The 13847-nt window shown below is 38.8% G+C and overlaps 1 protein-coding gene across 5 annotated transcripts in view; it reads left to right on the top strand.

The window, feature by feature from the left end:
* The window catches only part of SEC24D (SEC24 homolog D, COPII coat complex component), a 111431-nt gene that overhangs the window by 24492 nt on the left and 73092 nt on the right, over positions 1 to 13847 (top strand). For all 5 annotated transcript variants that reach the window (XM_060148646.1, XM_060148645.1, XM_060148650.1 and 2 more), the window contains one exon: positions 9658 to 9769. In XM_060148646.1, coding sequence (XP_060004629.1) covers positions 9658 to 9769 — 112 coding nt within the window. The remainder of the gene's footprint in view (positions 1 to 9657; positions 9770 to 13847) is intronic.

Genomic DNA, 13847 nt, shown 5'->3' with positions numbered 1-13847 from the left:
GCACTTATTACCTGACATAGGATGTATCTTATTTACACATTTATATATCGCCTGTCTTCCATACTAGAATGTCAGCTCCAAGAGGTCAAGGATTTGGCATTGTTCACTGCTGTGCCCCTAACACATAGAACAGGGCCTGGTACAGAGTATGTGCTCACATATTTGTTCAATGAATGAATGTTAACAACAAAAGCAATAAGCAGTATGCGATGTGATTTATTCAAGACCCTTAAAATATGCACATATAAGTCAGTCCAATATTATTTTTATCTTAAAAGTAATAAAATAGCAATACCAGATGGAGCCTGTTTTTATATTCTTAATACCAGAGTAGGATGCTTTTGCTAACTAAATTAATTCTTCCTTCTGGAAAGAAAGATGTGAAATCATGTTTACCAAACTCCTGTTGCCTTCCAGCCCTGAGCTAAGTGCTCACTACAACTCTTTTGGATGGTGGTCTTAGCCATATTTTGGAAGTGAGGACACTGGTATCACCATCAAACTCTTCCTCACTCTTTGTATCAGCAGGAGGATTATTCAGCAGTTGAGATCTTCCTGTTCTCCTCTTTCTCTCACTGTGCCCAAGTGCAAATAATTCTGCTTTAGGCAGCCTGCCTTAGATGTGTACATGCATCTTATTATCTTGTCTCTCCCTTATCCTTTTTGTTCATTTATCTCAAGAGAATCACTTTCTTTTTTTCTCTTTCCTGATTCTATTTTGTGAAACTAGAATACTCTGTTCATAGCAGATATGTGTGAAAGTAATTCTAGTGGCGGAAAAAGAAATCTATACATTTTGAAGTAGCATTGGCATTATCAGGAGTCACTGTCACCAAATTTGAAACCCTTTAAGAACTGAGACACAGTCACAATCTCTATTGAAATTTCTGTGTTTTATCTCTAAGCTGTTTTCCGAGAATATGGATTTGAGGTAAAAAAAAAAAAAAAAACAACCACCAAAAAAAACCCTGTATTTTTAGAAATTACTAGAACTGTTTGTTATATTTCTCACTCTCTTTGTAGTATTCTAGCCAAGATGTGAATTAATTTAGAAATGTAATTACTACCAATGACATTGTTTCTTTGGAGGCAGTGCTTTGTGAGTTGCAAATGGCTAATTTAAAATAAACTTTTTAGAGGTAGAGTCTATCTGAAGACTGAGAGCTATCTATGTTCAATATATACATTATTATGACTTTTACCTCGCTTTCGTATTTGACACTTCATTGGTTGAAATGATGACAGTAAATGTAAACTACTCCAGTTTTGAATGAACCACATGAACCTTGTGGTTGAAATGTAGAGTATAATTACAGTGTTTTGATTTTTCTGTTTGCTTCTTGTCTCTGCCCATGGTAGCTTTTAGTCTCGTTTGTATCTTAACAGTAGTTGTGTTTGGAGCATATTCTATATCCTTAATTTAATAAAAATTCAAATCCTATGAAATTAAAAAGACAGAAATGCATGGATTTAAAAGCAGGCTAAATCTGTCTCTGATATGCTGTAAAAACCAATGATATCAATGCCAGGTGGGGCCTGGATTAGGATGAGATGGGAAGGGAAAATGGAGCAGGTAACGTTTCAGAGCTTGGGGGAAGACAGTTTTTATATTAGTAGTAGTTTCTTTTTTTTTAATCGAAATACAGTTGATTTACAATATTGTGTATGTACAGTGAAGTGATTCAGTTATACATACATACATTTTTTTCAGATTCTTTCCCATTATAGGTTATTATAAGGTATTGAATATAGTTCCCTGTGCTATAAACACAACAGTAAATCCTTGTTGTTTATTAATTTTAGGTATAGTGGTGTGTATATGTTAACCCCAAACTCCTAGTTTATCTCCTGCCCCTTCCCCTTTGGTAACCATAAATTTGTTTTCTATGTCTGTGAGTCTGTTTCTGGTTTTTTTTTTTTTTTTGCGGTACGTGGGCCTCTCACTGCTGTGGCCTCTCCCGTTGCGGAGCACAGGCTCCGGACACGCAGGCTCAACGGCCATGGCTCACGGGCCCAGCCGCTCCGCAGCATGTGGGATTTTCCCAGACCGGGGCACGAACCCGTGTCCCCTGCATCGGCAGGCGGACTCTCAACCACTGCGCCACCAGGGAAGCCCCTGTTCCTGTTTTGTAAATAAATTCATTTGTATTATTTTTTAGATTCCACATATAAGTGATATCATGTATTTGTCTTTATCTTACTTAGTATGATAATCTCTAAGTCCATTCACATTGCTGCAAATGGCAATATTTCATTCTTTTTATGGTTGAGTAATATTCCATGGTGTATATACGTGTGTGTGTGTGTGTGTATGTATGTATACACGCACCACATCTTCTTTATCCACTCATCTGTTGATAGACACTTAGATTGCTTCCAAGTCTTAGCTATTGTAAATAGTGCTGCTATGAACGTTGGGGTGCATGTATCTTTTTGAATTAGTTTTCATCTTTTCCAGGTATATACTCAGGAGTGGCATCACTAGATCATGCGGTAGCTCTATTTTTGTTTTTTGAGGAAACTCCATACTGTTTTCCATAGTGGCTGTACCAATTATATTCCCACCAACAGTGTAGGAGTGTTCCTTTTTCTCCACACCCTCTCCTGCATTTATTATTTGTAGACTTTTTGATGATAGTAATTCTGACCAGTGATACCTCACTGTAGTTTTGATTTGCATTTCTCTAATAATTAGTGATGTTGAGCATCTTTTCATGGGCCTTTTGGCCATCTGTATGTCTTCTTTGGAGAAATATCGATTTAGGTCTTCTGCCCATTTTTTGATTGGGTTGTTTTTTTCTTTGATATTGAGCTGTATGAGCTGTTTGTATAATTTGGAAATTAATCCCTTGTCAGTCTCATCGTTGGCAAACATTTTCTCCCAGTCAGTGGGTTGTCTTTTTGTTTTGTTTATGGTTTCCTTTGTTGTGCAAAAGCTTTTAAGTTTGATTAGACCCCATTTGTTAATTTTTTATTTTATTTCTTTTGCCTTGTGAGACTGATCTAAGAAAATATTGCTATGATTTATGTTGGAGAATGTTTTGCCTATGTTCTCTTCTAGGAGTTTTATGGTGTCATGTCTTATATTTAAGTCTTTAAACCATTTTGAGTTTATTTTTGTATATGGTGTGAGGGAGTGTTCTTACTTCACTGATTTACATGAGGCTATCCACCTTTCTCAGCACCACTTTCTGAAGAGACTGACTGTTTTCCATTGTATATTCTTGCCTGCTTTGTTGAAGATTAATTGACCATGGGTGTGTGGGTTTATGTCTGGCCTCTCTACTCTGTTCCATTGAGCTGTGTTTGGTTTTGTGCCAGTACCATACTGTTTTGATTACAGTAGCTTTGTAGTGTTGGCCGAAGTCTGGGAGGGTTATGCCTCCAGCTTTGTTCTTTTTCCTCAGGATTGCTTTGGTAATTCTGGGTTGTTTGTGGTTCCATATAAATTTTAGGATTATTTGTTCTAGTTCTGTGAAAAATGTCTTAGGTAATTTGATAGGATCACATTAAATCTGTAGATTGTTTTGGGTAGTATGTCCGTTTTAACAATATTAATTCTTCCAATCCAAGAGATGGGATATCTTTCCATTTTACTTTCTCTTTCTGATATTTCATTATTAGTATAAAGAAATGCAACAGATTTCTGTATATTAATCTTGTATCCTGCTACCTTCCTGAATTCATTTATTAGTTCTCATAGTGTTGGTGTGGAGTGTTTAGGGTTTTCTATATAGAGTATCATGTCATCTGCATATAATGACAATTTTACCTCGTCCTTCTAATTTGGATACCTTTTACTTCTTTTTCCTGTCTGATTGCTATGGCTAGGGCTTCCAGTACTATTTGAATAGAAGTGATGAGAGAGGGCATCCATGTCTTCTTTCAGAATTTAGCAGGAAGGCTTTCAGCTTTTCACTGTTGAGTATTATAATGGCTATGGGTTTGTCATAAATGGCTTTTATTATGTTGAGATACGTTCCCTCTGTACCCACTTTGGTGAAAGTTTTTATCATGAATGGATGTTGAATTTATCAAATGCTTTTTCTGCATCAGTTGAGATGACCATGTGGTTTTTGTCTTTTGTTGATATGGTCTATCTGATTGATTTGCATATTTTGAACCATCCTTTTGACCCTGAATGAATCCAACTTGATCATGGTGCATAATCCTTATTATGTGCTGGATTCAGTTTGCTAATATTTTGTTGAGGATTTTCGCATCTATATTCATCAAAGATATTAGCCTGTAATTTTCTTTTTTTGTAGTGTCTGTCTGGTTTTGGTATCAGGGTGATGATGGCTTCATAGAATGACTTTGGGAGTGTTCCTTCCTCTTCAGTCTTTTGGAAGAGTTTGAGAAGGATAGGTGTAAGTTCTTTGTATGTTTGGTAGAATTCCCCAGTGAAGCCATCCATTCCTGGAGTTTTGTTTGCAGGGAGTTTTTTTAAAAGTTACAGATTTTATTTCACTTCTAGTGATTGGTCTGTTCATATTATCTATTTCTACTTGACTCAGTTTTGGCAGGTGGTATGTTTCTCGATATTTGTCCATTTCTTCTAGGTTGTCCAATTTGTTCACATATAACTTCATAGTATTTTCTTATGATTTTTCGTATTTCTGTGGTATCGGTTGTTATTTTTCCTCTTTCATTTTTTGTTTATTTTTTAAATTTATTTATTTTTCTTCTTGGTGAGCCTGGCTAGAGGTTTGTCAATTTTGTTTGTCCTTTCAAAAAGCGAGCTCTGGTTTTATTGATTTTTTTTTTCTTCTTTTTTGGATCTCTAGTTTATTTATTTCCTCTTTGATCTTTATTCTTTCCTTCCTTCTGCTCACTTTGGGTTTTGTTCTTTTTCTGATTCTTTTAATTGGTAGTTTAAGTTGTTTGAGATTTTTCTTGTTTTTTGAGAAAGGCTTGTATTGCTATGAACTTTCCTCTTAGAACTGCTTTTGCTGCATCCCATAGATTTTGTATGGTTGTGTTTTCATTGTTGTTTGTCTCGAGGTATTTTTTGATTCCCCCCTTGATTTTATTGTTGACCCATTGGTTTTTTTAGTAGCATATTGTTTAGTTTCCATGTAATCATTTTTTTTCTCATTTTTCTTCCTGTGATTGATTTCTAGTTTCATACCATTGTGGTCAGAAAAAAATGCTTGAAATAATTTCTGTCTTCTTAAATTTGTCCTAGTATGTGGTCTGTCCTAGAGAATGTTCCATGCATGCTTGAAAAGAATGTGCATTCTGGGTTTTTTGGATGTAGTGTCCTGTAGATATCAATGAAGTTCAACTATTCTATTGTGTGATTTAGGATCTCTGTTACCTTATTGGTTTTCTTTCTGGAAGATCTGTCCATTGATGTCAGTGGAGTGTTAAAGTCTCCTACTGTTATTGTATTCCCCTCAGTTTCTCCCTTTATCTCTGTTAGTATTTGTTTTATGTATTTAGGTGCTCCTATATTGGGTGCATATATGTTAACCAGTGTAATATCCTCTTCTTGTATTGATCCTTTTATCATTATATAGTGTCCTTCTTTATGGCCTTTGCTTTAAAGTCTATTTTGTCTGATATGAGTATTGCTACCCTTGCTTTCTTGTCATTTCCATTTGCATGAAATATCTTTTTCCATCTCCTCACTTTCAATCTATGTATGTCTTTCACCCTAAAGTGGGTCTCCTGTAGGCAGCATATTATAGGTTCTTGGTTTTTTTTAATCCAGTCTTCCACTCTATGTCTTTTGATCAGAGCATTTAGTCCATTGACATTTAAAGTAATTATTGATAAGCATGTATTTATTGCCATTTTAAACCTTGTTTTGCAGTTTATTGTGTAGTTCTTCTTTGTTCCTTTCTTCTGTTTTTCTTTTGTGATTTGATGGTTTTCTTTTGTATTATGTTTAAGCTCCTTTTTGTTTTTTGTGAATCTATTGTATGTTTTTGATTTGTGGTTACCCTGTTTTTCAAGTATGTTAACCCATAACTATTTCTACCTTCTTTAGACTCATAGTCATATAAGTTCAAATACATTCTAAAATATCTACATTTTTTATGCCCCTCCCCCACATTTTGTGATTTTGATGTCCTATTTTACATCTTCATGTTTATTTTATTTGCTGTTCATTATAGTTATAACTGCTTTTATAAAAATTTTCTTACTGGCTTATTTAAGTGATCTTCAATCTTTTTATATATTTGCCTCTCCTGTTGTGTTTTTCCCTTTCCTATAGATTCTTGCTTCTTTTCTGCTTAGAGAAGACCCTACAATATTTCTTTTAGGTTAGGTTTAGTATTGCTATCTTCTTTTAGTTTTTGCTTATCTGAGAAATTCTTAGTTTCTCCTTCTATTCTAAAGGATAATCTTCCTGTGTAGAGCATCCTAGGTTGCAGGTTTTTCCCTTTCAGGACTTTGAATGTATAATGCTACTCCCTTCTGGCCTGCAACATTTCTGCAGAGAAATCAGCTGATAACCTTATGGGGGGTTCCCTTGTACTGACTCTTTGTTTTTCTCTTGCTGCCTTTAGAATCCTCTCTTTATCTTTAACTTTTGCCATTTTAATTATGTTATGTCTCATTGTGGGTCCATTTAAGTTCATCTTGTTTGGGACCCTCTGTACTTCCTGTACCTGGATATCTGTTTCCTTCTTAGGTTTGGGAAGCTTTCAGCCATAAATTCTTCAAATACGTTTTTGATCCTCTTTTCTCTCTCTTCTCCTTCCGGAACCCCTATTGTATATGTGTTGGCATGCTTTGTATTATCCAGTAGATCTTGTATGTTCCTTTAATTTTTTTTCTTTTTTTTCTTTTTTTTTACATTTGTCTTCCTGTCTGCTGTTCTGAGTGGGTGATTTCTATTATTTATCTTCCAGATCACTTATTTGTTCTTCTGCATTATTTGGTCTGCTATTCATTTCCTTTAGCTTGGTATTTATCTTGGCAGTTGAGTTGTCTAATTTTGACTGGTTCCTCTTTATAGTTTCTAGTTCCTTGTTACAGTGACCTGCATTTCTATAGATAAATTTTCTTAATTCCTTCAGCATTTTTATTACCTCATTTTTGAACTTGGGGTGTGGTAGACTGGAGTTGTCTTTTTCATTGTTTATTCTTTCAGAGGGTTTCTCCAGTTCTTTTAATTGGGAGTGGTTCCTCTGCTTTTTCATTTTACTTAAATTTCTCTGACTCTGTGAATTTAGGAGAAACAGTTATCTACTGTGGTCTTGAAGGGCTTTTTTTATGTGCGAGCGTCCTTGTGTAGACTGTGTGAGTCCAGTATTTTTGATGTAAGGGCTGTTTTTAGTATGGATGTCTGCCACGTCTTTCCTCAGAGTGTTCTGGCTGTTGTCCCCTTGATATGGGGTGTGTTCGGTGTTGTGACCAGAGCCTGCACTGGATGTTGGGTGGGGCCTCCTCTTTGCTGTGTGGTTGTCACAGCCCTGTGATGGGCAGGGTCAGCTCCCCAGTTGTTGTAGTAGAAGCCCCTAGATCTAGTTCTAAGCTGAGATGTGAGATCGGTGGGACTGGAGTGCTCCCGCTGGGAAAGGAGGCGCCGTATATTCCTCCCCAGGGGCTTTCCGCTGCAGGCATGCAATTCTGTGAGGATTCTGTGACGCCACCCACCACTTGGTGTGCTTGCCCACAAAGTCCACCACTGCTGGTGTGCCCCCTGGACCTTCCCCCACTGTGGGAGCACTGATAATTGACTGGGATGTCAGCCCCACCTCCGGCGTGTACCTGCTGCCAAAGCCCACTGCCACCAGAGGCATGACCTGCCAGGAGCATGCTGCTGATGGGGCTTGTGTGTTGGACCTGTGCTCCGTCTTGCGCACACCAACAGTGGCGTCCCCGACCACACTCCAGGCCCCCTGGGCTGCCTCTGTGCAGCCAAACTGAGTCCCCTCCCTGGGTCTGTCCACTGAGCTTATGTTTCAAGACCCAGCCACTGTGCACACCAGGAGGCACATGTCTCGGGCTAGGAAGTGGGACAGCATGGCAGCCCTCAGAGCTGGTCCCTCTCTGTGCTGCCTACCAGCAAGCCAGAACCTACACACTCCTCCCGAGCAAAGTCCAGGCCTCTCCAACTCCCTCTCTGTCCCGGCAGACCTCCCAGCAGGGGAAGGAGGTTCCCAGGGTGAGAGAACCTTTCCTCCTTCACAGCTCCCTCCCAGGGGCACAGGTCTCATCCCGATTCCTCCTTCCTTTTTGTTTATTCCCTTGTGTACTACCTGGTTACATGGGGATCCTTCTTGCAGCTTGGATCTTGTGCCAGCTTTCAGCTGGTGTTCTCTGAGAATTCTTCCACATGTAGATGTGTTTTTGATGTGTTTGTGGGAGGAGGTGAGCTCCACATCCTTCTACTCTGCCATCTTGATCTCCCCTCACATTAATAGTTTCTTTAGGACCACAAAAACTTCGTATCCTCCAAGGCTACGTGTTGCAGTCTGGGCACTCATCTCATTTCTCCCCTTTTTTCCCTCTTTTTACTGCCTCCTTTTTTTTTTTTTTTTTAACCCCCTTATCTCTTGTCACTTTTATCCTATAAAGAAAGAAGTGAGGACAGGGAGAAGATAAAGAGGAAGAGAAAGATCCCTTTATTATTAGAATTCCTTCTTAACTCCATGCACCTAGATTTTGCTCATTATTTTAATCCCTAGACAGTTACAACAGAAAGGCAATGTTTTGTCTCTATAGTCTTCATCAATAAATGTTTCAGTAGAGAAATATAAGATGTTTCCAAATTAAAGGACAAAACTTAAGGGGACTTCCCTCGAGGTCCAGTGGTTAAGACTCTGAGCTTCCAATGCAGGGGGCGCGGGTTCAATCCCTGGTTGGGGAACTAAGATCCCATGTGCCGTGCGGCACAGCCAAAACAAAAAAAAAAAAGGGGACTTTTGTTCTCATTTCTATATGATAGGCAAAAATCATATGGGAACACGATATTGTTTGTTTCTTTTGTCTCAAGGAGCAGGGGTGTGGTGGAGGAAACTTGAAAGGCAAATTGAACATCAAGAGGGATTTGAGGAGAAAAGTCTTCTTCAGCTTATATATTTTAAATCATTTCTTCTGAATTTATTTTTAGCCTTTTAGAGTTTTCTTTAACTTCAAAAAATATTTTCTTTGGGCTTCCCTGGTGGCGCAGTGGTTGAGAGTCCGCCTGCCGATGCAGGGGACACGAGTTCGTGCCCCAGTCCGGGAAGATCCCACATGCTGCGGAGCGGCTGGGCCCGTGAGCCGTGGCCGCTGGGCCTGCGCGTCCAGAGCCTGTGCTCCGCAACGGGAGAGGCCACAGCAGTGAGAGGCCCGCGTACCGCAAAAAAAAAAAGTATTTTCTTTTAAAAAAAAGGTATTTTCAGTTTCTTATCCTATGAGAATCTTTTCCCAAAAAACTCTTATCTATGGGCCCAAGAAACAAATTGAATAAAAATAAAAAAGATCAGGTCAGAGCTCAAGAGCATTACAGAATAGAATTTGGAAGCTACTGGCATAAAGTTGTGAAAGTAAGCAAAAGTGGGACTGAAGACATGGTGGGTTCTCAACGAGAGTTTGATCTGAAATGAGCTGAAAGGATTTAGAAAATGCCTTTGTGTGTGCGTGTGTGAATAGTGTGAGGGGAAGGTTGGGAAGTTTTAACTTACTTTAACGTGCTCTTGATCTCTTATTTATCAGATCCAGGTGATCGAGAATGACAGAGCCACCAGAGGGGGACAGGTTTATACCACCAACACCAGAGGCCAGATCCCTCCCCTGGTCACTACAGATTGTACGATACAAGACCAAGGTATCTCTTTTCAGTTACGGTTTTGACTAAGGTCTTAGTATTTCTCACAATTTTTAAGCAAATACATTGATACCCTTCAATAATGCTGTCACTGATGGGCAACCCCTTTATAGCTGGTTAACAGGAACTAATTTGCCATTAATCAAGTAAAGAGAAGGTACTGTCGTCTGAGTTCTACTGTATTCTCTGCTTGTAAAAATCTAGAGAGCTTCTGGTGAGGTACAGTGCAATGTATCAATTTAAGAAAATTTTAAATTTTAATTTATGTGTTTAAAATTGTTCATGCCCTACTGTGGTTTAATTTATTTACTACAGTGGAAACCTGGCACTATGACATGAGCAGAGCAGTAGGGGATTGAGTACTTGAGTCAGCAGACCTGGTTCTAGTCCCAATGACATTTTTTTCAGCAGGTCCCTTAACATTTGGGGTTCTGGTTTCCTACTTTTAAACTGGGATGAGGAGAGGCTGAGCTCTGTCTCTACTGACTCTGTCCCGTGTCTGCTATCAGTTTCATATATCTGTCAAGCCTCGTGCAGGTTTGATCTTTCTGGGAATATATTATTCTGTTATTTATGGCAAGTTAAAATATAGCCTGATGAGATGTGGCATCTCAGATTCTGAATAAACCCTTTTAATTGGTCATATACTCAATCCTGGAAACATAACATTGGTATACAGGCAATCGTGTTGTCTCATCTCAAAGTTGTCAAGCCACCAGTTTCCAGACGGGGCTCCCCTCCCTTCAGTCCATCCTCTGTGCTGCCTTCGGCACTGTCCTTATAGGGCAGGCAGCACAGTGAGGCAGAAAGCGCTCCGATTGGGAGCCTCACACGCCTGCACGCAAATCCAGGCTCTCTTCCTTAGTGTCCTGAGCTCTGCTTATCCCACCTCTCTGAACCTCAGCGTCGCCCTCTGTAAGATGTTAGGACTAAGACCTGCCCTGCAGGGGCAATGTACGGGTTAGAGATGACTCGTGTGTGCGTGTGTGCACACGTATGTATGTTTATATGTATATGGGGGCTCGACATGTAGAAGGGGTTGATGTAAGTCACAGATGATGTTACTGTTATAGGTATTAATATTAAAACACACTTCAGATTACTTCATTTTCTATTCTAAAAATAATTTGTTCCTGACTACTTACAGGATCCATCCAAACTTAAATGAATTCACATTTGTTAAGCACTTAGGACCTGGTATATAATAGGTTGAGGTATATGAAATTACTGATTTTTTTCTATTATTGTTGACCTACAAGAATGGCAATTTCATTTCAACCTAATAGTAAGTGTTATGTTCGTGTTTTTAATATTTATTTATTTATTTAATATTTTAGTTTGAGGCACTTTGCAGACCTAAAGAATATTCCTTACCAGCCTCATCTCTCATCTGTTTCTTCCTCCGCATCTGCCTGAGCCATACCAAACTCATCCCCTTCCCCTCCTGTCTCTGATTCTCACTTTGTACTGCTTTCTCTGCGACGGACCGGGGACTGTTTTTTGTTCACTGTTGTACCCCTAGAAATTCACCTGGTATCTAGAATATAATGGTTGCCCAACAAATATCTATTGAATAACTGTATTTGGTATATATAAGTCTCACCTTTCTAGTTGGGAAATTCTTAGTTCTTCTAAACTCAATTTAATTTTTTCTTCGAAATCTCCTACAGTTTCTTCCCCCACAGTGCTTTGTATTCACTTCTTTCATAGCTCTTGTTCCATTAAATTTTACTGTGCTTTGGGTCTGTCTTTCCCACGAGCCTATGAGTTACTTAGGAGCAGGATCGTACTTGTTCATTCATTCATTCACTTATTCAGCAAGTATTTATTCAGTACCTATTACCAACGTGGTTAATATTGGTTAAGTGCTTGCTATGCATTAAGATGGTCTTCTAAACACTTTATGTGGCTTAATCCCCCCTGTAACTTAATGAGATAAGCATTAATATCATTCTCATTTTACAGAATGTGAAACGGAGGTGCAGAATGCTTAGGTAACTTGATACGCAGCTAATGGGAAGCAAAGCTAGAATTTGAACCCCAGCATTCTGATGCTAGAGCCCATGCTCTTAACCACTCACGTACTGCCTCTATTCAGAAATAAAAGTCACGGTTCTGTCCTTAAATGGGTGTACAATCTGGCAGGGAAAAAGAGATAACTTAGTATTAATTAAACTGTTATAATAGCAGGATAAAAGGAATATTGCTGTGGGAACTTATATGTCAGGTAACTAACCCAGCCTGTCCTGCTAGAGTGGGGACAACTAAGCTGAGTCTCAAGTGAGCAGGTGTAAACCAGAACGAAAGTAGAGACGTCGGGAGAGGAAAAGGTTGCCCGGCCGCAGAGTGGATGTGCTAAGGTTTGGCAGTGGGAGAGGGTGTACGTGTTAAGGAGCACCATGTGCAGAGTTTTTTGTTTTCTGTTTTATTTTTGAATGTAGAGGTGATTTTATTATTGTGGTTAAATACACCTAAAATAAAATTTGCCATGTTAATAATTTTTAAGTGTACAATTCAGTGACATTAGTTACATTCACAGCGTTGTGCACCATCATGATGATCCATTTCCAGAAGGTTTTCACCAACCTGCACTGACACTCAGTACTCAATAAACAATCACTGCCCACTCCTCCACTCCACCAGCCCCTGGTGTCTCATATTCTACTTTCTGTCTCTATGAATTGGCCTGGTCTAGGTGCCTCACATAAGTGGATTCATACAATATTTGTCCTTCTGTGTCTGGCTTATTTCACTTAGCATAATATTTTCAAAGTTCATCCATGTTGTAGCATGTATCAGAATTTCATTCCTTTTTAGGGCTGAACGATATTCACTTCTATGTATATGCTGCATTTTGTTTATCCATTTATCTTTTGAAGGACATTTGGGTTGTTTCCATCTTTTGACTACAGTGAATAGCCATAGCTATGAACATTGGTGTACAGGTATCTCTTTGAGTTCCTGCTTTCAGTTCTCTTGGGTGTATACCTAGGAGTGGAACTGCTGGGTCATATGGTACATGTAGGGAAAGAGTATGAGGAAGAAGCAGAAAGAGAAGGAAAGACTAGGATGGCAGGGTCCACATCATTATCTTCTCTCTATAGCCTGCAGCCCAGCCTTTGGCAAAAAGAAAGACTTGCCTGCTATGGAGGGAGCCCCGAAGTTGGCCCAGTCACATCCCATTTGCTGTAAAAACCCTTCCTTTAGCCTGGGTTATTTGTTAATACTTATTAGTAGGCTTTAAAAAAATTTTTTTTAATTGAAGTATAGTTGATTTACAATATCATGTTAGTTTCAAATGTACAGCAGAATGATTCAGTTTTATATAGATTCTTTTTCAGATTCTTTTTCTTTATAGGTTATTACAAAATATTGAGCAGAGTTCCCTGTGCTATGCAGTAGGTCGTTGCTGATTATCTATTTTATACACAGTAGTGTGTATATGTTAATCCCAACCTCCTAATTTATCCCTCCCCCACCCTCCTTTCCCCTTTGGTAACCGTAAGTTTCTTTTCTATGTCTGTGTGAGTCTCTTTCTGTTTTGGAAATAAGTTCATTCCTGTCTTTTTTTTTTTTTTTAGATTCCACATGTAAGCGATATCATATATCACATGATATTTGTCTTTGGCTTACTTCACTTAGTATGATAATCTCTAGGTACATCCATGTTGCTGCAAATGGCATTATTTCATTCTGAGTAATATTCCATTGTATAACTATACCACATCTTTACCCATTCATCTGTTGATGGACATTTAGGTTGCTTCCATGTCTTGGCTATTGTAAATAGTGCTGCAGTGAACACTGGGGTGCACGTATCTTTTCAAATTATGGTTTTCTCCAGATATATCCCCTGGAGTGGAATTGCAGGATCATATGGTAGCTCTATTTTTAGTTTTTTGAGGAACCTCCATACTGTTCTCCATAGTGGCTGCGCCAATTTACATTCCCACCGACACAGGAGGGTTTCCCTTCTCTCCACACCCTCTCCAGCATTTATTATTTGTAGACTTTTTGATGATGGCCATTCTGACTGGTGTGAGATGATACCTCACTGTAGTTTTGACTTGCATTTCTC

This window comes from Lagenorhynchus albirostris, chromosome 4 (genome assembly GCF_949774975.1).
Source record: "Lagenorhynchus albirostris chromosome 4, mLagAlb1.1, whole genome shotgun sequence".
NCBI lineage: Eukaryota > Metazoa > Chordata > Mammalia > Artiodactyla > Delphinidae > Lagenorhynchus > Lagenorhynchus albirostris.
This window is presented reverse-complemented; position numbering and strand designations above follow the sequence as displayed.